This window comes from Apostichopus japonicus, chromosome 4 (genome assembly GCF_037975245.1).
Source record: "Apostichopus japonicus isolate 1M-3 chromosome 4, ASM3797524v1, whole genome shotgun sequence".
NCBI classification, from domain to species: Eukaryota; Metazoa; Echinodermata; class Holothuroidea; order Aspidochirotida; family Stichopodidae; genus Apostichopus; species Apostichopus japonicus.
In genome coordinates, this window is record NC_092564.1 from 2,659,555 (window position 1) to 2,685,540 (window position 25,986).

General features: G+C 38.1%; 1 protein-coding gene and 1 pseudogene across 4 annotated transcripts in view; both read right to left on the minus strand.

Annotated features, from left to right (window-relative positions):
• The window catches only part of LOC139966132 (sodium-coupled monocarboxylate transporter 1-like), a 35,053-nt gene extending 9,067 nt beyond the window's left edge, over positions 1-25,986 (minus strand). Inside the window, exons 1-2 of one of the 4 annotated variants that reach the window (XM_071968852.1) lie at positions 25,446-25,986; positions 4,566-5,269 (exon numbers count right to left, since the gene is read on the minus strand). In XM_071968852.1, coding sequence (XP_071824953.1) covers positions 4,566-5,144 — 579 coding nt within the window. In that variant the 5' untranslated portion in view covers positions 5,145-5,269; positions 25,446-25,986. Of the gene's footprint in view, positions 1-4,565; positions 5,270-17,651; positions 17,783-19,659; positions 19,800-22,761; positions 23,028-25,445 lie in introns of those variants that run through there. The other 3 variants (XM_071968851.1, XM_071968853.1, XM_071968854.1) reach the window with 3 other exon arrangements.
• On the minus strand, positions 11,472-11,572 carry LOC139967139 (U2 spliceosomal RNA; annotated as a pseudogene).

Sequence of the window (25,986 nt, forward strand, 5' to 3'; positions counted from 1 at the left end):
ACCATGGGTTCGCGCGTAGCGTACGATTTTTTTGGGCAAATATACCTCCCAGATCGCCGGAAATAACACTTCCCAGACCTAATGATGCTCCTAAACCTCCTTAAGTTTTAGATCTCATGGCTTAGAAATTTAGTTTGGGGAAATACATGGGCGTCTGCAGAAAGAACATCAGGGGACAAATAATCCAAGTAGACTTTTGTATATACGATGGGTCTGGGGTCCTCTCCCAGAATACAAATATAGACTGCCGCAAATGCGATTTCCGTCCTATATTTAACAACTGTGGATAAAATACAATAAAATGAGAACTGCTGTATGTCATTTGCACAATGCTGGATCAAACTGCGCCAAAGTTCAATACAGGGGAACTTGAAATGCAGCTATTGGTCAAGACAAATTGGTGGGGACACGGTATATCATGTCCCCACTACTGAAAAAGTTGGTGGGGACGCGTCCCGCTGTCCTCACCAGGATCTGCGCCCAAGGTTTGCAGGCTGTTTATCGTGGAACGCCATTTTCATGCTCACTGATATGATGTGATATCTGCTGTTTGCTTTACAAATTCGAATAATTTTGTCACTGTTCCTCTTTCTCTTCCCGTTTTCTTGCCGTATTTTCTACTCCATCCTTTTCTCCTTTTCTCTCTTTCTTCTTTTTCTTTTCCTTCCTTCACCTCGTTGAAGTTTGCAAGTGTATACAGTTCCAAAGCTATTCAACAGCAACAAAACGTTATTTTGTGTATGTCTGTTGTGGGGTGAAGTTAGTGCTATGAGCTACAAGTTCCAATGCGCAAGGTGGGGGAAAGGGGCTAGAAATAATGTGTGGGTCAATTCTAACTCGGTTTTCGGTCGTTAATTGTTGATGTAGCCTACCAGGTAAAAGGTTGAAATGACTTTAACAATTTCAAATTTAATAATTGATTTATTATGCCATTTGGAGCACATAACATAGGCTATAACAGAACATTACTGGCAAAAACTAGGGGGGTTGATTGTGTGGGCCAACCCCCCCTCTTCAAAAAGTGGGGGGGGGGGTTAAAACCCCCCAACCCCCCCTGTTTCTCCGCCACTGTTAACCACTACATGCGAATAACTCATATACACCATACGTTATAATTACCCACACAGTTATCCACATCTCCAGTTAGGAAATATCCATATATATATATAGCACATATAGATATAGGCTATACGCGAAAGGAAACTGTGTATTCTTTTGTACATGGAAAAGCATCTTCTTTCAGGTATATTCGATACAATTAATCCTTTTTTTGTGATAATAGGTAGTTGACCTGATTATAGAAAGGTCATGTTGTTTATATAAACCGAAACTACTATTTTATGCATACCATGGAAGTTTATGTTATTGGCAATGATGCACTTCAATCACATGACTAACTGAAATGTACTGAATAGTCAAAACAGAACAATTCTTGTTTATTCCGTTTGTAATACAGTTCCTCTTTTGAAAGCTATTTTTAATTTTACTTTTATGTAAGCATGACGCATTATTAAAAAGAGGTATAGGCGATCTTGTGTTTAGTAAAGAATCATAAAATTCCAGAAAACCTGATATTCCGAATTCAGAAACAACATTGTTTATATGTGTTATCTTAATGTGAGCCCCCGAAGTAGGGAGAAGCTAAAATCCCAGAAAACACAAAACGTTATCATAACATTTTTAAAAGAGCCTCTAAAATATGTTTTTATAACGTTAATTGTGGTGTTATAAAAACGTCGGCATAACGTTTTTATGAGATATTAATGTTATATTAAGGGTTTAACGAAAAAATGTTTTGAAATAATAGCCTGAAAACGTTTTCGTGACATATTTATTACACCACAAATAGCGTTATCAAAACAAAAGACGAAAGTTTTAATAACGTTTTAAAAACGTTTTTGTGTTTGCTGGGATAGAAACCAGAAGTTTCTTCTTGGATTCTTGGATTAGACTAACCATCCGGGGTAACGAATTATATAAAAATGTTTCTTGTGAACGAATCACCAACTTAAACCTGCTAACACTTGGAGACTAGGGCCTACGTACTGACGACCTCCATAGCATATATATTATAGACTACATTACGTCCTATAGCACATCATTTAACACACATGGTTATATAATTATTAGTTTCTCGCCCAACACAATGTCCATCTTTAATACTAGTGAATGGTAGCATCACTTCCACGGTCTATTCTTGGACAATATTTCCGTGTTGGGAACATTTAATACTTTCTTTCACTGTCCGAGATATCGTAAACAAGACTGCTCACATCAATAAGTGTACATAGACAGCAACTTTTGCTCTATACCAACTAAGCAACTAGCAAACAGCCCATTAGCACGTCGAGTCTTTACCGCCATATGGAGGATGTAGGTTTGCATTTATTCTAGTATCGTTGGAAGAACGTGTCATAATCACAGTAAAGGTGATATGATTCTACTGCAGAATACATTAGTCATTAATATACTTAACATGGAATCAAGATCTATACGGTTGGTTTTCTTCCAAATCAGTTTTCGAATGTGGTTAAATATTGATATGAACAAGAACGGTCCGTATGGTTGTAGTCGAAATATGGCGAATATAATTTAATATTGACTAATCAACTCATTAACCTGTACTATAGGCCTTTCATGAAGGTTGGCTTAGTTTGACGAAAGGAATCATGTTTTGAGTAATACTATATATAGTTTTGACAAATTGTTAACGAAAACGCAAGAAAGCTGTCATCAAATTAACGTAAGGTGACCTTCATTAATTTTCAAGTGAAGCACATTAAATTTACTAACTGACACTTACGTACAAACATACATGCATAAACACATACATACACGCATTAATTCACACACACACACATACATACGAGACATTGACGGAATAACGGGCTCAATAAGAGGGGTATATCGATTGCCAAAGGAATATAGCATAATTGTTATAAATGTTGTTAGGAATGACGCTTTATTTTAATTTTATGTTGCCTGTCCACCACCAATCACCCCCTTATACCCCCATCCACCCACCCCTCACTCACAACCATTACCACCTGTTGAGTCATACTCCGGCACTGTATCTAACATATGTCCACGAGTCATGAATATTCATAGAAATAAATTTATGTTGCACTAGGGTGTTATATGGTGCACTAGGTTAATCGGGTGTTATGTTTGTCTGCGAACTTTGTGGTTATCCAAAGGGTAAAAACATGTGTGTGTGTCCCACTTGTACAAAATCGTCAGTTACATGTTTACTGGCGGTCTGGCATAGAATTGCAATATTTTACAACTGACATTTAGGTGGTAAAAAACATCCCATTGTGCTGTCCCATGCATGCAGGGTCCAACCTCAAGGGTAAAAACATGTGTGTGCCACTTGTACAAAATCGTCAGTTACATGTTTACTGGCGGTCTGGCATAGAATTGCAATATTTTACAACTGACATTTAGGTGGTAAAAACATCCCATTGTGCTGTCCCATGCATGCAGGGTCCAACCTCAATTTATCAATGGCGGTTAACCACTGACTCATTAAAACGTAGTCCACATATTTTCATCACACTGCAGAGGGTTCTTGTCTGACAAAAACAACCACAAACTGAAGTTAGTTACCTCATCTATATCATGAAAGAATTTCGCTGCAGTTATCTTTTGTTTTCAAGCCATTACTTAACTGGTCTGAAATGGCAGCAAGCCAGGATATATGATACATATATGCCTGCCAAGCACTGATATTTTATCGTATATTCTGTGCATAAGAAATTAACTGGTCGTATCCTAATTTGATGGAAGGATCATATTATAACACTAGGGACAACCTGGCGTCTAACTTATTTGAATTTGTTACTGTCACCATTGATTGTACTTCACGATAAACAGGCACAGCTGGTCAACGTTCATCAAAGGGTTTATAAGAGTCAAGCAAAATTGTTTGATTAAGAGAAAATATCGCAACCTTCATAAAATAGAATTTGGGAATTTCAATCAGTTTATTAAGATCGAATTGTGCTACGGTATTCGTTTAGGTTCTTCACAATTTTAAATTCAGCACAAACCAGTGGCGTGCTCAATGTTGAAGGGCGGGGGGGGGGTGGTTAGGGGGAATGGCCCCACCACCCGCCGTCAGTTTTAAAAAATAAGTCAGGGAAGAATACGGGTTTAACCCCCCCCCCCCCCAAATCCCCCGACTCAGCCTTAAAGTTTACTAGCTCAACCTTGCATTTAACGCTATACTTATAGACCTAATTTGTAGTGTAACAATGCCTCTGAATTAACCACTTGACGTCTAAGCTATGAATTTTATTCTTGGGGGAGGACCCCAGGCTCCCCCAAAATACACGGGAGACTGTTTCAATTACTCTAGGCCACACTCCTCCTTTGTGAATCCTTGATTCGCCTCTGGCCCCGGTCCAAAAAGATCAAGCTACTATACCTAAATCTGTCAGGGGAAATTTCGAATTTGAATTCACGTGCAAGCCACTGCAACCAATACAGTAACATTGTTGTGACGTATAAATATAATGATACCATAATAAAATAATCTATAATGATATATATATGTATCATACCTGAAATACATCGGTCCATATGACACCCTTGATACCCCCTACTGAGGTATAGAGAGTGCATACCAGTCCCATTGTTAATATGGAGAGAGGTAGACTTATTCCTGCCACAGCATTCAACGCCAACGATGGCGCATATATGACAATACCCAGATACAGCAGACCGAATGCTGTGCTGAATGCTACCACCGACATTCGAACTGCCTTATTAAATCTCTTATCGAAGTACTCGTAAATACTGGTCAATTGTAGGCGATAGAAGATCGGGATGAAGGTCCTCGTGATGACCACTCCAACAATGGCGCAGTTTAGACTAATCATCCAAAATTCAGGCCCATAGATGTACGCTTCCGCTGGGGTGCCCAGATAGGTAATTGCGGACATATAACTAGCCAAGATCGACAGAGCAACCGGTATTGGGCCCATTTCACGGTTGCCAAGAAAGTATTCTTGTGTAGTCTGTTGTCTACTTCCACACACTCCATGGTAGAGTCCAATAGCCGTCGATATGGCTAAAACTAGCAACAATGCTAAGTAATCCACCACTCCAAATATACTACTACTCGTAGAGTTAGGATCCATTTTGAATGATATATAGCAACGGGAAAGGCAAAACTGGTTGACGGTGACAGCTTGCTCTCTGTTTTTATCTATAGTCCTCGGTCTGTTGCGACGAATGAGTCATCATGTCGGTGTAGCCAGGTTACCTGCAAAACAGAAGAGGTAAAAGGAATCCAGGAAATTATTCATGTGACGTCATCATCACGGCGTGAGTCGCTATTTAGTATATTACGATATGCATATACATAACATGTTACGTGGCTTTTACTTCCCTATATTTATATAAAGTAGCCCATGGAAATGATTTACGGTATATATTGTTATATACTATACGATACGTTTCTTAGAAACAGTTAACTTCGGACATGAACACAGGAAGCATGAAGCATTTGAAAGAAAAACGGAAGAATGCCAAAGAATTGTGTACTTTTTCCAAGCATGTAGACAAAGTGTCTACGTTCGGGCGTGCATGTAAAATGCCATTTCATATTAAAAAAATGAATGATAACTGTCAAAGGTATAGCATGAATTTATCGTCACTTCACACACGGACAGAAGTGACGTCACAAGAGAGGACAGATAGGGCCAATCATTTAGGATTTGTCGTCCCCTTGATGTCAAGAGAAAGTGCTAACAAAAACCTCGATTCAACTCTCCGCTCTACGAAGCAATAAATACCATAGCAAATGGTTTCTTTCTAAGCAAACAAAATGTGTTTACAGACATCACTCATGAGTCTGTTTCCATGAGTGAAATAAAAACAGTTGAAAAAAACTTTACAGATACCCAGAATTGAAAAAGCTACCGGCCACATACAATACCACATTTTCTCACGTAATTTTCAAATAAAATACTATCCACGTTTTGAAGGTCCCTAGAGGATTTTGTCCACATAATTTACTTTGATGTTCCGGTTATAACATTTTGTCTATTTCATAGCAATTCCTATGGGCGGCTATTACCGAAAAAATAGCGAAATCAAAGTATCTCCTAAATCAATCAGCTATCAATCAATCAATCAATCTAAAACGAAACAGTAACTTTGAAAGCCAAACAAAATATTGTTTTGATTTGCTATATCTGTTTAATTTTTCTCGATTATAGCTATTTCTAAATTACTACCACATTACCAAACAAATATTTACATCCGATAAAAGTACAATGATTTTTTTCAGAGAAATGAACAATGCACCAAACTGTCAAATAGATTGTTAAAAGTGCACGCCGCCATTTCTGAACTTTCGTCCAAAACGTGCTCAAAATTCGACATGCAGTTTTCAGTTACCCTCGGACGATTTTAACTCCCAATTATTTCCTTAGAAGGTTAAATCCTGCAGGAAAGTATTCTTGAAAACTATCAGTCATTTTTGAGCGGGCTTAAAATTTGGCTCCAGTACTGATTTCCCTAAAATCGTGAAATAATTCCATTCATGCATATACGCCGGATACCGCAGGTACTGCACAATCATAGCGTGATTGCGTATATTGATATGTGCACACGATTAGCACATCTAAGTACACCCCCTAAAGTTATACGTTTATTCGTTGTACTTTCGTTCATTAGTAGATTTAAATGCATTAATTAGGTGGAAGGTCGAATTAAGGCAGAAAGACGATATGTTTGAAAAAGGCACTTAAACTTTTGGCATGTAATGAATATATGAGATGACGGTGTCATGAATTACGTAACTGTTATCCTAAAATCTGTTATCCTAAAATGATATACGTGTGGTTTAGTGGTTGCGGCGTTTATACTGGTTTGCATATACGGGTATATTCCGAAACACTAATTTTTTACGGAACTGGCATACGTCGAATACTTTCGTGAATCGGGTTTCCAAGAAATGGACAATATGCGCGACAATCAGAAAGCAAGTCGTAATTCGTGCGGGACAGCGACCGGTACATCGGATCATTATACCCATGAACGATTAATCGCTTTTATTAAAATGGACCCGTCACCCCGAAAACAAGCCATGTTCCTTGCGGGGCAGCTATATCGGATAATTACGTCATGTACGGTTACTCGACTCTGCAAGATCGAATGGTCGGTATCGATATGGACTTATACACTTTGATCTTGAAGTTGAAAGAATAATCCTGGTCAAAATTCCAAAAAGAGGAACTTAATCTAAGTATTTTGGTGAAATTTGCATTCAATTACTATGTACCGTTTTTGAGATATTGACAGTTGAAGTTGCCACCTTTCGTACCAAAAGTGAACTTGGAGCAAACAGGTGTGACGTCATTGTTGCACACTGATACATAATGTTTTGTTTTCCTTTAAATTTTTCGTCTAATTTCATACTCCACAATTGGATGCATCCATAATGTGAATGTACCATAGATATAGGAATTTTATAAACTTCACATCCCATTTAGACAAACTAGCAACCCTATCCAATCCAAGGTCAAATCAATAGACTGAAAAAGAAAGAAAATACACTGAACATTATATGTCAGTGTGCAACTATATATGACATCACACCTGTTTGCTTTAAGTTTACTTTTGGTAGAATATCAGATAACTTCAACTGTCAATATCTCAAAAACGGTACTGCATTTGAATGCAAATTTCACTTGAATGCTATAAGATAATGTTCCTCTGTACAATATGAAAAAGAAATTTTGACCTGGACTATTCTTTTAAGTTAGTGACTTTCAAAAAAAAATGTTTGGTTTAACGTAAAATTGAGTTTGACCAAATATGACGACACTGTATTTCATATTTAATTTTATTTGTTGGTTAGTGAAGACATATATAGTGATCATATCTTGTAAGCAAATCGTAAGGTTAATACCAGCTTAGAGGAATTGTAATTGCGACAAACTCTTTTATCCCCAATCCCCACACGGATTAAAGCGTTAATGCATGCATGTTGATTGATCCAGCAGAACAATACAAAAAGAACTCAACGCATTTGATATAATGTGAAATTTCAGCAAAACTGATGTGGGAGTTTTATCGACTATCAGCAAAAACCCTGGATTGCGACACGAATTTAGACAAATGCAAAACAAAAAAACAAATGTAAAATATTAAAGCGGTTGTATAGTGAGGCAAAATATGATCTTCTTTCATATAATTGTTTTAATCTTGTTGAAAGATGATATGAGTCAATCTGTCAAATTATTGTTGTATTGTATACACACGGGTCCATACAACATGCCATTGTACTAAAAAAATTGCCACAGAAGTGATTAATCGTATTATTTTTTTTAAATATCAGAAAACGAAAATCTACTCTGGACACTCTTATATATACCGCGATTTCCATATACTTGATCTATGTAATGTAATCCTTAATAATTTGCTTGTATAAATGAATATGAAAAGTTCACACTATTCCGTAAACTAATGAGTATGGATTACACGTTTAACGATATACTTACAAGGAATTAACCCTGCACAGGTCAAAAGCCTTTCGTTCTTTCAATTTCCTGTTAAATCTTTTTCAGGTGTTGCAGGTCAAATTTCGTTCATTTTAAGAAACAACTGGGGGAATTCTCCTCCATGATTCTGAAGGAAATACTTGGAATATACAATCAGCTAAAACAACTATAATAGCGACAAAAAGGATTTAGCAATTGACCATGCTTTTTGGCTTGCATCTCATTTCTGTACCTACTTAGTCTTGCAAGGAAAGCGAAACGGGACATAATTTTACAACAATAGGTTTACATAAAACATGTAGGCCTTTGTAAAATATTAATTGGAAGGTGGATATTTACTTAAACGAATAAATTACGAGATTAATGTTGAAATACCGATATCATTTACTAGGCCTAGGCTATATAGACTAATGTATGACTTTTGTATGCGAAGACGTATAGAGATAAAGGAAACCCGCTGGACTCAGTGGATCAAATCGTTGTAGGAGATTTAACGGAGCCCTATTATAATATATAGGAGTGATATAAGGAAACGGAAAGAGAGAGAGAGGGGGCAGAGGATATTACCAGAAAAATACGGTAAATCAATGTCGACGACCAGCACTGTCAACATTCAAGGAGACATATCAGTAATTTGAGCCATATAAACACCTATTGCCCAAACAAATAACACCGTGACGGCGAGAGGAACGATAACGAAGGCCCTTTCAACTTACTTGTATACTACGCCCATGGCTTGGAAACTAACGGTAAAGGCATACACTCCCATGAACCTCCGGAGCAAGAGAACCCACCACATAAGGGTGACAAATCCTATTAGAGTTTATATATATTAATCCGCACGAATGTTCTCCCGTTTCAGAAAAAGTGCCAAAATGTAGAAGGAGAACATCTTTATTGATATGTTATCAATCAGGATCTGGTTTTTAGTGACATGCATGATGAAGAGCATGAATGGAAGTACATGTGGTGTAAAAATTAGGTCAATTGAGGCATATTTAGGCCTCCCAAGAGCTGCGTACGAGATTGTTTACTATACTGAGTGAAGAGGTCTGTTTACAAGTGACGAAAACTTCAGGCTCTGATAGCAAATTATCTGCATAGTCATGATACGAATAATTGATGGTGCCATGAATGGCCAACTTGTCAGCTAACCAGTGATGGGTAGCGTTTAGCTATAGTGAGAACTTTTATCTAGACTTAGAGACCACATTACTTTAGTGACTTAGTGTGTTAGTCAATGGGGCTTTTAATTAGGGTATGCTACCTATAGATATAACTCTAGTCATGTAAAAAGATGTACCTGTGTAAGAAAGTATAGCCTAATTAAAGAGTAGTTAGGTGTGGTAGGGTTAAACTTCAATCGAAAGTATCATTTCTTTCCCAATTTGTAATAGAGATTGAATCATGACTAAGCTATATAGGCGTGGTAGTATACAGGACATTATTCACGAAAAGAAGAGAAAAACATTCTGTTAGAAAAACAAAACAGAAAAATATCATGTAGCCGTTTCCAAAACCCTCCAGACTCCCTCTTCAAGAAATCATTAAGTTGGGCGTGTCAATACAGAATGTTCACCTAACGGAAAACGTATTTATGGGGATATGTATCAAACTCTTCCAACCAGCCCGCCAATTATACTATACTGACCCGACTTAAATATGGCGAGGTACATGTTGTTGCCATGGGTTTTGTCGTCTCTTGGGTTGAAGGTAATACATTATGTATCTGGTGGGTGGGTGGGTGTGGTGTATATATCATGACCTCTGGTGGGTGGCATACATACCGTGGCTATATATCACATACTTATTGATAAAAGACGCATTTTTACTATAGGCGTAGTCACAGAAGTCGTCACTCAACCGGTACATCGTATCGTCTGTGGGCGTGATACATGTTTGGAAGTATAAACAATATACTGAAACTATATGATAATTCTGCTTACATTATTGTCATTAAGTTAAAACAATTACTAGTCTCTGATGATAACCAGTTTCGCCTTTCTATATATATCGACTAATTTTAAATGACTTTGATAACATTTCAATCTTAGGTTTGATAATAGACACAACGATTGTCAGGGTGTGTGCGTGTTTATTGTCCACTTCACAAGTCTCGGGGTACTTGGCTTAAAGCCATGCAGGGGAAAGTGGAAAGCCCAAATGAAGCCACGCCCCTCACGTCAAGGTTACACGGACCGTAGCAAAGATTTAATTATGTGGGCTGTAATAGACTACGGTTAGAACCCCACTGCTGTCCAACCCCATGGGTGAAAGTTACGCATTTTGTGAGACTTTCATCAACAAATACCATCATATATGTCACCTTCCATAAGGTTACTCAGGTGTGTCTCAATGGTCCTGGGGGAAACCCCTTCCCTCAAGCTTAGATATGTCTGTTTGTTTTGTACCTTCTTTCCCCTTCCTCGTACTTTTATTACTTAGGGCCTATACAGTATGTTCCTTATAAGGCCTCTGATTTTGTGTGCAACAGTCAAGTCTAATGATAAGCCATCTTCCACAATGTCCGGTTCACAAGAGAGATTCCAACAATGTTATCGGACTCGGCTCGGACCCTAGTGGACTCGAACGTGGCTCGGGCTCGTGGCCCTGTGGACTCGTACTTGGTTCGGACTCGCTCTATAGGTGGACTCGACTCCAACCCTGGCGCTTGTACATGCTAGATATTTGGCCAATTATAATGTTGGGGTTTTGATGACCTGGAACTGATTGAAACGTATACTTGGCATGACAGGACATGACTGTTGCAGACTATATGTGAAATGAAGGAACTGTATGCTGTAGGATCGCTAAGTTCATTCAGCTTAGGACGACGTGACCTAACGAAAAGAATAGGCTTATGCTTTTTTTAAGGAAAAGTCGCCCAGGATAGAACCTGGGCACGAAAACCAAACTACCAAACGACTGATCCGCTCTCAACCCCAGTCCCCTTGCATTGGGACTGTGACTGTGTGATCATCGTCAGGTGTGCATAACCATTCCCCTCGAAAAGAACAGATACTACACATGATCTTAGCCAAAGGCCGAGAAGAATAGGCTTATGTAGTCTAAGAAAGACTATACCATATTCAAAAGCTAATCTTATCATACATACGCATGAACGGCAAGTTCAAATCGAATTCGCTATAAGTTTCAATATTTTCGAAGGGTATATGAAGTGAAATAAAACTAAATTTCAAAGTTAATAAACTGAAATTTTCGATGCTCCATCTCAATGAAACATAATAACCTTCCACCATTTAAACATACACAAACACATTATGCCTATACTTTAAAGATTTACCAGTCTTATAGTGAGGAAAACTATGCCTCACGACTTTATCGAGTAGGCTATATATAGTATTGAAAGATTGAGTTGAAGTTGAAGATCGAGCATAAGTGACCATTATTTTATCATCTAGCTTTTTTTTTAGGCCAACACTGATAACCTTAATGAAGCTGAAAAAACTATAACCAAATATCTCCCAATTCGATAAAAGAAACAGAACACGACGAGATTCTTAGCAACACGATCACCGCAATAATGAAATGGCTCATTAAGCGTTTCCGTCCGTCTTATAATTCTAGGTAACAATGATTTATTTATAAACCAATCTTCTTTGGAATATCTGTCAGATTGACGTGTAATTTATAATTAAATCTGCAGAAAAAAGGGCGATCTTTGATATGTGTTTGACTATGATATATCTTTCTAATACAGGCCTAATATTGGAAACATGACCATCAACGTATGCCTTTCGCATTGAGATGTAGGCTTTTCATTTTCCGTAACATATCATTTGTTAGGCTATTTGCCTCAAGAATAGTATCTCATGCATGCATTTTTGCTCGTGAACCATGACCGAGCCAGCAACGGAACTGAAAATGGGATTGTTTTGCAATAGCTATATATGACGTTAACAAGTAGAACAGTACCCTTATTCAGGAAATAATGACGTCTTTACACAGGATACTCATGAACCTTTGCAAGCAATGAACACATTGATGGATCTATCAACAAGGAACATCCGGTTTTGCTTAGTGTTAGGTCAAGTGAAAGAATGGAAGATGGTGTTGAAAACAGTGAACGATAACAATAATCTCAGGTCATCTTCTGCATGTAAAAATATATGTAACATCGATTAAGTATAATATTTTCGTTATACGCTGTTCCAGTAACCCCTACACTAAAGCAATACAAACAGAAATGAACTCAAAGGTATCAAACAATGTGTTATACAACATTATCTAACTCACGTAGTAGGATAGGGGCCAAATGTGTTGCTATAGGCTAGTAATTATTACCCATGCATATACATATATATATATATATGGATATGGTAACGTAATATATTGTAGACTAATTAAAGAGCGTCTATACTCCGAGAAAGGAAACAACTTCCCTATATATGATATCGTGTTTCTGGGTTATTTAAGAAAAGTTTCTATCATTTGCTTTCTAAATTTTTAAATTACTACATGAGAGTTTCTGTAAGTTTTTGAGAGTTCTTGTAAGAGATGACCGAGTTATTGATCAAACGTAGATATTTGCCAGAAGTTTTGAAAGAAACTAATGTGAACTAGATTCGTCTTTGACCACAAGTTTTGCAAGACGGCATCTTCTTTCATCACATCTTTATCACATCATCATAACTTATGCTAACCTTACATCAACTAAAACAATAAAAACATCCCCTGCACAAAATGACGTTAGCGATCTAATTATTTTGAAGAGAAAAGTTGTTGGCTATATTCTAATCATTTCTACATTCATTAGACTAAACCTTATATATATCTATATATATATCTATATATATATATATATATATATATATAATAAATACATATACATATAAAATAAAATTCCCTATAATTGTCTACAAAACGTGATCAGTCAGTGAACATCATTGATGTGGTTGATGATTTTAAAACTGCTGCATGGTTGATAACTAGCATAACATCATTTCACTTTCCAGATTCATTTCTAAGTCGCTACTGCAATGATGTTTATGAATGCTCTGGAGATGTTGTCTTTTTTGACTTGGTGCAATAATTAGCTGTTATTCAGCATCATCATAGTTAATGACAATAAAATATTCACCCGCGAAAAAGATGCCACATAATTATGGGCTAGGCTGACATAGCTGCTATTTTATAGAGTGGTAGGTCTATGTTTAGGTTATTAACAACTTCAAAAGTGGTAAGTCTATGTATAGGTTATCAAAAGCTGACATTAAATTTGAAAAGCAATGAAACTTATATTCCAGGCATCAGGCGCGGCGGAACGGAAAAATTATTGGGGGGGGGGCTAATGTGTGGAGACTATCTAAGCGGAGCGCCACCATCGGTTGGCGCGGAGCGTACAAGAAAATTTTGGGTTTTTTCAAACCCCCAGATGGCCGGAAACGGCACTTTCCGAGTGTTTTATGCTGCGAATAGCCCTAAAATATGGGTCTCAAGCCTGCAATTTCTCAGATTGCACGTAAAAACATTGTAATTTGTATATTCGATGGTTTTTTAAGAGAGTAGCTATTACTCGTAGTGTACTCGCAAAGATGTTTTCTGAGTGTAGTAAGGGCAGTGGCGGAGCTAGAGTATTGGTCAGGGAGGGCAGGAATGGTCTGTAGGGGCGCTTTCGACACTATCTAAGCGGAGCGCCACCACAGGTTGGCGCGGAGCGTACAGAAAATTTTTGAGTAAAGATACTCCCTAGACTGCAGGAAATGACCCTTTCAGGGGCCTTGCTAATTTGCAGATAAACGGAGAATAAATAGGTGTCGTCGCCATTTTGTCGGAAAATTACACCAACAGAATATGACAAATGTCAATAGGTATATGAGAGCGCAATAAAATAGTCAAAAATCGCGAATAAGTAAAAAGTAGTGAAAAGCTGAAAAGGGCGCCAGCAGTCCATTTGAGTCCGTTAGGGGGGGGGGGGGGGCATCCTAAGTAAGGGGATGTTGGAGAACTGGCTGAAATGAGGCAAGTCATTGGCCTAAGACGAAGTTGTGTTACGCTTACCGGTACTCACACTCACTGCTTCCACTTTTCACGGGGCGTGAAGACGCGGTTGGGGTGACAATGTGGTCTATAGCCAGGGGACGGGCCGAGGGTCCCCCAGCAATTACTAAAATTATTACACCTATAGAGTATACTTGTGCATCGGACAGATCGACAAGTATGCATTGAAAAATGGGCAGATGCACGTTTCGGAGCCTTGGTAAATATTGGGGGGGCTTATCATGCATTTGCCCCCTCAACTTTTATATTGGGGGGCTGAGCCCCCCCAAGCCCCCCCCGGTTCCGCCGCCACTGCCAGGCATCCGTTGTAGTGATGTTTTCGGTAACAAGTAGGCAGTTTCCAGTGTCAAAATGTAATGTGTTTTAGAGTATCCGGTGTGACGTTATGTTCATGTACAATAATCGGAAGGATGAGATATGTGTTCGAAGTGAGCTTATGCGTGGGTGGATTAATGTATACCGACCAGTTATTCGTCACTCACACATTATCAATGTAATATACGATACGCTATTCTCGTTAAAGCTATACTAAGATCAAACTTACGTGGTCGTTGTTGCCTTTAAATCTTCCATTTCTTATCAGATTCACTGAAAAGTCGCAAACTTAGCCAAATGCCACCTGAATATATATATTCACGTTGTTGAATCCAATTCCATCACCAGCCACAGCACCCAACTCACACACAAGACTAAGGGTCACATCACTTGCACAACCTCTATAATGCCATCTATCTGATCTCTTGTAGAGTTGTATGTTGGCGAAACCAAAACCACCCCAATGAGCGGTTCTATGGTCACAGAGCCACAGTCAACACCATGAAGGCTGAGACCCCGGTTGGAGACCACTTTAACCTTCCCAACCATACCACTAATGACATGTCCCTACAGGGGATTGAATCCTTACGTAGCCGTCCTGACCTAGTACGAATCAGCAGAGAGAGGCTGTGATGCAACGCCTTCGCACCATTCAACATTATGGGCTCAAGATTCAGGAAGGACGTAACTAACCTTTCTTCTGCTCCCCTCCATATACCCTTGTTTCCCCCTCTGTCACCCTCTTCTCGCAGCTCACTCCCACCTTTTTTTTCTCAACACCTTTCTGTCTTTGTCATCTCTAGTTGATTCCCACCCTCTTCCCTTAATCCTCTATTTGTCCCTCTACTGTTTATCTCCTACCTCTCCTCTTCCCTAGTTGGCTTCTTTCTTCTCTCCTATGAGCCTTCCCTTGTTTCTTTTGTGTTCACCCTGCCCATTAATCTGTCTGTATTCTGAGCTTGTATTGGTCCCTTATGTTACTGTTACTTTGTTATTCAGCCTCTGAAGAAGATCCTGCTAGGATCGAAACGTCAGACCCACTTACTTTCACACAATATTGATTTTAATCAGAAATATAACTATAAGTCCAAATATGAATTAACATATTAAAAGAAAGCTAGGCTAGGTACCTAGCTATACGAAAGTGTGTTAGGTCTAGGTCAGGTGCTGATGTTCTTTATCATAAGGAACTAAAGAGAATTTATCAAAGTGAATACTCTCAAGTATTCGCTAACTGCAAATGAACAAGCAATTGAATTTTCCATTCGGTTCCCAATGTTTCTTCGTCCACACAATTTTTCACGTTCCTTTTAATCGCATGTGTAATTCTAAATTGATATATTTCCAATTGTTGAATTGTTCCTCATCATTACTTGGAAAGACACGTGACTAAGAAGCCAAATTTCACAGGATTTTAGAATCATTAATCAAATCTCAGAGAGATGTATTAAAATAGGCCTATCAGATTCAGGGCATCAATCATTTTAATGCACTACACGTACTTGTGATAATATAACTTGTACTTAATGGAACTGAATCTGTTATTCACATCAAGGCTAACGCACAATGAACAAGCAGCGGTACAAAACCATCATTGTTATCGAAAAAAGGTCATAATGAGAAGAATGTTGGACATTATAGGAACAAGTACAATATAACATAAGCCTATATATGAATATATATATATATATATATATATATATATATATATATTGGGAGTCTCGCGTGATGAAGTTACATCATATGACTGTTGTTATTGGTGAGGTCAGATCGTTCTTTACCTGGAGATCACGGACTTAATAAGATATAAGGTTAAAATCACAATTTTTTTAACAAACTGTTATTGTTATGATTATAACAAACTTGGTGGTGAATTTGGAACGTTAATATTCCAGTTTCAATGTAATGCATTTAAACCATTATTTTTCACCACAGCCTGTGTAGATATTTATATAGCCTAATTTATATATGCTGGTATATATAAGCTCAGTTTCGCCGTATTGGGTTTGGTTTCACACGATAGCGTTACTTTCCAACCCTGCAATTCCCAGCCATTGGCCTTTATAGTGGCGTCTTCTTTTCCAATTATAAGCATTTCGTCTCCCACCCACCACCTGCCCCCACCACCTGTCCCTATACCCACCCCTGCCTGCCTCCAATGTAACGAACTGATTTCTTGTTCTGTTGTCTTTATTCTATGGCGATCTCAATTATTCGGTTTACGGTCATTTTTCTAACATATATGTGAAATATTAAATGTTCCATTCTTAGGCAAGTTTATATGGCCGTGTCCTAGAAGATATACCTGGGAAAAGATGAGGGGTGATTAATTCTTGTAATCAAGAATGGAAGAAAAACAATACATCATACGCCACGGACAGACGGATCTTTGTTATTAGAAGTGAGATGAAACATCTGCTCCCGTATCACTCTCACCTCATCTGCGCATGCTCTAGCGGCAATAGTCGATAAGGACGAGGTTCTAAGTATGTGGCTTTGGCTTTGGGAATCCGTCACTGTGCGCATGCGTATGATATGTGAAATAGCTTACACAATGATCTGCATATACACAGCCAACGTGCAGAGTGATAATGTTTACAGACGATCATGCATGTCGCGGATGGTTTAACGGGATTCGTTGACATATTTTGTCCGTTCCCTCATTTTTACTTTAATTTGTTTGGCTTCTCTCTCTGTTGTTTGCTGTGTTCTCTTAATTCCCATAAACGGTAAAAAACATGAGAAAAACAGTGGCCGATGAAACAATTGAAAACCACGTTTGCCATGTTGTTGACATACCTGTGCACTGCCTGATGACGTACATGGTCACCCACGTGGACCCTATACCATCCCTACAGATGTGACTCTTATGGTCTCGGCAGCTGCATGCACTCACCACGTGGCATGGGTCGTTGATGTGATGATTCGAACCAGTTCGGTTTGATTTATAAATCAACAAGTGTGCTTATTTCCCTCAAAAAATTATGTGGAGACTTTAAATAAGTTTATTCATGTTGAATGCGAATTGAGACTGTTCAACACTTCAATTATCGCCACTTATAACAATGCTAATCTTTAGGGATGCACCGGATATCCGGTCCGGCCGGACTATCCGGCCGGATAGTGAGAAATTATCCGGTTCCGGTTCCGGCCGGATATTTTTCAAAATCCGGCCGGATCTTTTTCAAAATCTGGCCTGAATTATTCCTTAAAAGGTGTTGGTATTAACTTAAATCAATGTAAACTATTTCCAAAAATTAATAAAAACATTCAAAGTAAGGAAAAATTAGGTTAAACATGTTTAATTTAATTTTCTCAATGGTCTGACCCACTGTTTCTAAAGATCAACCAAAATAATACGACTGCTGTTATAATACAACATGAAGCAATATACAACAAATACAGTTTGCAGTGAAATCATTTCTTGCAGCCTTCATCAGTTTAATATTGTGCAGTTAAAATAGACCATCCATATACTTATCAGTCAAAATACTGTTCCATTGAATCTTTACTTTCCCATTATTGTTGGCATTCATGTTTTCTCTGAATTTTTATGTGTGAAACAATCTCTTATATGGTCAGAGAGAAACACTTGCATGAAATGAAATGTCCAAAATCCAAACATCTGCATTAGGACCTTAAGAAGTCAAAACAATGGATCTTTTTGTGGACCACTACAGTCCATTTCCTGTCTAGAAAGCTGTCAATTGTTACTCATTGTTTGTGGCCATGGCAATATGCAAATTGTAATCTTGGCACTTTTATAAATAGATGAAGCAATGGACTAGAAGAGTTTCCACCAAATGGGGTGCCAGTCACAGAAAAAACAGTATCTAATTTTCTCACAGAAAAAGATATCTCTTGTCACCATGAAAGTTCCTAAAAGTTCATGAAAAACCTAAATCATTAAGTGTTCTAATGAACATTCAATTCCATTTTAAAGGATAGATAAAAGATAGATAAGAAGTTTCTTCCACTTCTGGAAAGATGCAATGCTTTCCTTCTTTTTTTTTTTACAGATAACATTGCAGTGTAAAAATTTGTTACCAAATAATGAATAATAAAAAACAATTCTAAATCCTGATAGTAGTGTTACTACAACAATTAAGTAATCTTTTTATTCAGTATAAAGCATGAGATTTGTGAAATGTAGCTTCCCGTTTTAAAACAAACTTCATAGGTAGTTACAGTATTTTTCCAGCAAACAAATTTACATACTGTATCAAGCTTGTCAACAATTATATTGTAGTTATTTTATTAAAGAATGTAGATTACACCACTTCAAGTCATATTTAATCTCATTTATGGGGTCTTAATTTCACCTTTTTTATAATATGCGTATACCTCACCTTAGATTTGCTCCTTGTTTCATACTTCTACTTCTTATTAATGATTTTCTTTTGTGTAATGAAAAAATCCGGTTCCGGCCGGATTTCATGTACTATCCGGCAAAATCCGGTTCCGGCCGGATCCAAAAATTTGGATCCGGTGCATCCCTAATAATCTTGACTTAGTAAAAAAAGTATGCATTGAGCATTCACGAGCCTACACGAATATCTGCGCATTTATATATAAGTTACAATACTATTGCTAGCAGACGACATCAATATATGAAAATATGCTACTTACGTTTCAGTTTGGCGGGAACAAGCTGTAGCTTTTTTCTTTAGTTTTCAAATACATATACAGAAATGGTGGATCTAATATGACTTACTCGGCCCTATCAATATTTGAATATTATACAGAAAACAACTTTTATTTTGCTCGAAAAAAATTGGCTTCATATTGGAAGTTGATAGAAACTTACTTTGCGATACGAAGTCAGCTGTAGTACGACACAGAATTAAAAGGAACATAAAACAATACAACGTATAGGCCTGCACTAAAGGGTCAGACCAGAAACATGTATTGTCCGCTCATCCGCATGTATCCGTTCACTTGGTTTCTATTCTTACGAAGGACTTGTGCAATTGATGTCCCCAGATGTCGTTTGCAAAGCATCACCACGTCCTCAGAAGAATGTTGTTGTTAAGGGGTACAAAGATTTGAACAAGGGCGAAAACAACGGGGTCCTCAGTCTGTATGTTAAATACACTTGTGTGTGTACATGTATACTGGTGGCAATGACATTATGACACAAATTGAAACGTTTGAATTTTAATAAAACATCTATACTGCTGAAGGAAGGCTCAACCATTTATAATATAAACAAGAAGTAATTAACAAAGTTACAATTTCCGATTGACACGTGTTAAACAAACATTTCGTGTCATCAGCGGTGAATAAAATCCTGTTACAAATTTATCACTTTATACAATTAAGCCTTTTACTTTCCTTTTGAACTTTAGACATTTCACAATAGCATAGTGTGTCATATATATCTGTTCAATAATCATGATATATAGACGTAATACACAGCGCGTATAAATGATTTATATTCACGTTAACTATGAATATGTGACTATATACTATACCCTATAATGTGCTATACATAATACTGCACTGTGCTATATATACATAACACGACAGGTGGTGTAGGTTACTCTGTTCTACATGACAATAACATGACAGAAACATTGCGCAGTCATATTTTTTATGTTGCGAGAATATTGACTGTATTCGGGATTTACATTGAGTTTTTAATAACAACAGCTGACTACCAAAGTTGACATGAACCACAGTGATAAACATCTACATATTTAAACCCAATTTATACGAAGTCAATTCACTGAAGCAGGAAGCCGTTAAATATGATCCGTGGCCAGCTTCCTTCTATAAGTATGCAGTACTAGTCATGAAACCCATTCCCAAATTACGTTAGTGACGTCATTGATAAATGATGACTTTCTCTAAGTTTATTGAAAGAGAGAAACCATTCCTTTCTGTAATTTTTGAAAAGAAATGAGGCAATACTGAACAACTTTTATTACCAATTTAAACGAACGTGCTAAAAGGGTCATTTACAAAGATCCCTATAGGCTACGAGTATTGCCATGGTTACCAATGTGCGGTGCTTACATGCCTATAGAGTGTAGGATGCACTTGTTGACGAAAGAATACAATGGTGTTGATTTAGTCTGTTTTTACCTCCATGGTCTGACCAGGGAGTTGTTATGGAACATAACAACTCCCTGGTCTGACCAGGAGAGTTGCTAATACCATGGAGCTATTTCGGTAATAGCTCCATGCTAATACCAAACCTACATCTGGTACATTACCATGTTCACATCTTAGTTATTGTAGTGCGTGTGCGCGCTAAAATATTGGCATTGCTGGCCAAGTGGACGATATCTAAATGACTGGACGTTGAAACTTAAAGTTTCATAGTCTCTGTACATTTGCAGTTTTAGAGGCTGGTTGTGTAACCAACTTATTATCAGGCTGTCACGGCGCTAAGGTACCTACAATATTTTCAAAGTTCTTCCTAATACTGCAAGCACTCCACGCGCACTACAATACTGCGTATTTGCAAAGTACTTCCTAATATTGCAAGCACTCCACGCGCACTACAATACTGCGTATTTGCAAAGTTCTTCCTAATATTGCAAGCACTCCACGCGCACTACAATACTGCGTATTTGCAAAGTACTTCCTAATATTGCAAGCACTCCACGCGCACTACAATACTGCGTATTTGCAAAGTACTTCCTAATATTGCAAGCACTCCACGCGCACTACAATACTGCGTATTTGCAAAGTTCTTCCTAATATTGCAAGCACTCCACGCGCACTACAATACTGCGTATTTGCAAAGTACTTCCTAATATTGCAAGCACTCCACGCGCACTACAATACTGCGTATTTGCAAAGTACTTCCTAATATTGCAAGCACTCCACGCGCACTACAATACTGCGTATCTGCAGGCCACTACAGCTCTAGACCTGTAGAGGGTTTGCATAGTACTTCTGTCAGTATTTTATCCGAAATTACATAATTATGTGCTTCAAAGATAGGATATCAGCATTTTCAAGGTACAATATACCTACAGGTAATGATTGACAGCAAGCCGAGCGGGGGGGGGGGGGGAGGGGGGGTTGGTTGACGAATGAATAAAATATAACGAATCTGATAAGACTATAAGACGTCATTTGCTATCAAAATGTTATGACTGGTCGACGCGGTAACTGAGCGAAAGACCAAACAGCTTCCAGCGATATTGTACAGTACATTACACTAACAAAGTCGCTCCACTCCGCCCCGTCCGTGGCCACTACCCTGTCCCTTACCCTTCCACTTCTTTTTTCGCCCACCCTCCACAAGACAAACTACACTATTCATTATTGTCATCAATTTTTTTGGGAAAATTCAGAACAGTGAAAAAAGTTCCAGACTCCACCGGGATTCGAGCCCGGGCCTCCCGTTCTATATGCGGACACCCTAACCAATAAGGCTATGGACACTGGACATTGTCTTTCCAGAGGTTCGAAACCAGTGAGGAAGGTTGTAGTTCCACTGTAGGCTCTTACCCACACCCTTCAGTACTCTAGAGATGAATCATGATGCTAGTTGGCTTCAACGATGGCTATCAAGCATAGTGCGTGCTTTACGAATATCGAACTATGTAAACTTTTTCAGGTGTTTATATATATATATATATATATATATATATATATATATATATATATATATATATATATATATATATATATATATATATATATATATATGTGTGTGTGTGTTTGTGTGTACTCAAAGTTCTCAATTTCTTGTAATGCGACTGATGGATTATTGCAGAAATTGACCCCACATCGTAAATGACAAGAGAATAAGTGCCACCAGAAAAGGAATTTTCAGAAAGGTTTGAAACTATTTCGATTTTACTATAATGATACCAACAACGTTACAAAAACACGACAGTGTATGAAATTACATTAAATAAAAGCAACGGTAATCTTTACAGAAACTGACCTGTATTGAAGACGAGGGATCAACGGGAGTGTTATGTTTTCTATGACGAACTAAAATCACCGACGACGAAAATCACCGAGTAGAACTCAAAATTAAAAACTCCTCAATTGTAAACAGTATCTTTGATGTTTATATCTGTATATATATGGAGAGCTCCAGATCGACCATAGCACGGTGATCATCATATACGAGATAGTTGCACGCTAATCAAGAGCTGACTGAAGCTACTGTGCTATACTGCCGCGGCAAGCTAAAGGCCAACTCTGCGTAGTGAAAATCGCTTACAAGATTGTTATCGCGATGTTTTTGCACCAGGTTCTCAAATAAAAGGTCGTTAGGACGATATGACCCCCACAAATTGTATTTGATCATTTCCTAAACTGCTGGTAAGGACTGACTAAATTCCTGTGCCCTTTTGAAGATATATTTGTATCTGAATGGCAATGAGTTAAGTTTCAAGTTTATTTATACCATCATCATTAATTTATATTTTATAACATGATTATGATTAAATTAATATACTTACATATAAGTTAGAAACCCTTGAGCAGTGAAAAGCATTCCAACATCCATTTGGACTCTGATTCGGGCCTAATCTCTACTGGACTATACTATACAGAAAATGATAAAGTCTGGTGACGGGAGCTCAGGGGGGGGGGGAGGGGGGTTGAACCCCGACGGAATAACCAGCGTATAAATTCATGCGCCGGGGAGTGAAATGCCCTACATGAAGTGCAGGGGTATAAGTCTGAGAAATTTTACCAACGATATTCTTCTATATACTAGGAAAAAGATTTAAATAACCCAATAAATATGAAAGACCAAATTCAATAATATGCTACGCAAATCTACCGTTCTCCCTTCCCCACCCTTTTCCACCATCTCCTACACACTGATCGATCTTACTCATTGGTTTGTACTCGTACGCATGGGTTTGTACTCGTACGCATGGGTTTGTACTCGTACGCATGGGTTTGTACTCGTACGCATGGTTTTGTACTCGTACGCATGGGTTTGTACTCGTACGCATGGGTTTGTACTCGTACGCATGGTTTTGTACTCGTACGCATGGGTTTGTACTCGTACGCAAGGTTTTGTACTCGTACGCATGGGTTTGTACTCGTACGCATGGGTTTGTACTCGTACGCATGGGTTTGTACTCGTACGCAAGGTTTGTACTCGTACGCAAGGTTTTGTACTCGTACGCATGGGTTTGTACTCGTACGCATGGGTTTGTACTCGTACGCATGGGTTTGTACTCGTACGCATGGGTTTGTACTCGTAGGCAAGGTTTTGTACTCGTACGCAAGGTTTTGTACTCGTACGCATGGGTTTATACTCGAACGCATGGGTTTGTACTCGAACGCATGGGTTTGTACTCGTACGCAAGGTTTTGTACTCGTACGCATGGGTTTGTACTCGTACGCATGGGTTTGTACTGGCACAAGTATGCATGGCTTTGTACTCGCACTAGGGACATTTCGCTCGTACTCAAGTACTCGCAACATTCGTATAACTACAGCAAACTCTCACCACAATTTACATTCACACAAAAGTCTCATTTCAAGGGAAACGATCCTATGCTAACCTTGATATTAATAACGGACCTATAGAAACGATGTTAACACAAATTGTGTTCTTAATCTAACTCATTTTGATTACAACTCCTTGGCTGCAGGTAAACTACAACTTATGTGGTTAACAGTTGTTTAGATGCTCATAACATAACTAATGTGGGTACAACTTGTAAGCTGCTCCTTATCTGAATAATGTATACATGCATGGTTCTAACTGGTCCAACATGGCCCTAATCAACTAATGTGATTACAACTGTTCGGCTGCTCCTAATCTACTAATGTGGTTACAGCTGTTTGGCTGCTCCTTATCTGAATAATGTACATGCATGGTTCTATAACTGGTCTAACATAGCCATAATCAACTAATGTGATTACAACTGTTTGGCTGCTCCTAATCTAAATAATGTGGTTACATTTTTTTGGGCTGCTCCTTATGTAACTTATGTGATTACAGCTGTTCGGCTTCTACTAATCATCTAATGTTTTTACTTACTGTTTGGCTGCTTCTAACCAACTGTGGTTACATTTGTCTGGATTCTCCTTATCTGAATAATGAGCATGCATGGTTCTAACTGGTCTAACATGATCTTAATCAACTAATGTGATTACAACTGTTTGGCTACTCCTAATCTAACTAATATGGTTACAGCTGTTTGACTGCTCCTATTCAACTATGATGTGATTACAACTGTTTGTAGTTATGTACTTCTGTGGAAAAGATTTTGGTAAGATGTGTTACGTTGCATATACCCTCAAGAGGGAAGGGATTTCAATGTATCCTCTCCAATGGCAGGATCTTGCGTATCTAGGCTTCGGCTTCCTACATCCAGTTGCATGGTATCATTATTGCCATGAATGATATAGACTTAATGCGTTTTCGTACGTAAGACTATACGCCCTCTCCCACCCCCCCCCCCCCCTGGCAATACATACAGCCCTTTACACATCGATACAGTATACCACACGAACCTATAGCTCCCTACGTTGTTCCGTCAATACAATCCATTCACCTAACGTGATGGATTACTCTCTACTGTAAAATAATTCTCAGTTTTTGAAAAGAAAAGTTAGAATTAAAAGAAAAGTAATCAAAGCAATGAATCTTACCGTTCAGCTCATATAATTTCTACTCCAATATTACAAAAATTCGAAATCTGCGTGTGCTCACGTCGTCCTTCGATGTCCAAATGATTTAATCTTCATCTAGGCATGAACTGTAATTGGCTGACCGATAAGCCATCATGTTATCTTTCATTTCAATGAGGTAGTTTCCGCCACAATCACTTTTTGATTAAAATTTTTGAAGAGCAGCCTAGAAAATTACGGTTTTCTCAGTTGTTGAACTTGTCCCTCGCAGATATTTCAAGCTTTTAGCGCGATAAAGTGAGGAAGAATAAGAGAAGCCAAAAAATAAAAAGAGAGACCAAAAATAATAAAAAATAAATAAAGAGGAGAAAAGAAAATGACAGAGAAGTGGGGCAAAGACAAACTCAAAGTCAAACTAACAATTTCAATTCTTTCATTAACTCTGGCCCTCCTAATTTCGAGCCAACTGACACTGTAAAGAAAGTGCCTGACATTTTTCGATGATTTGAAGCGGCTGACAAGTAATAAGGAGCGCGGTACATGCACAAAAACAAAGACCCGT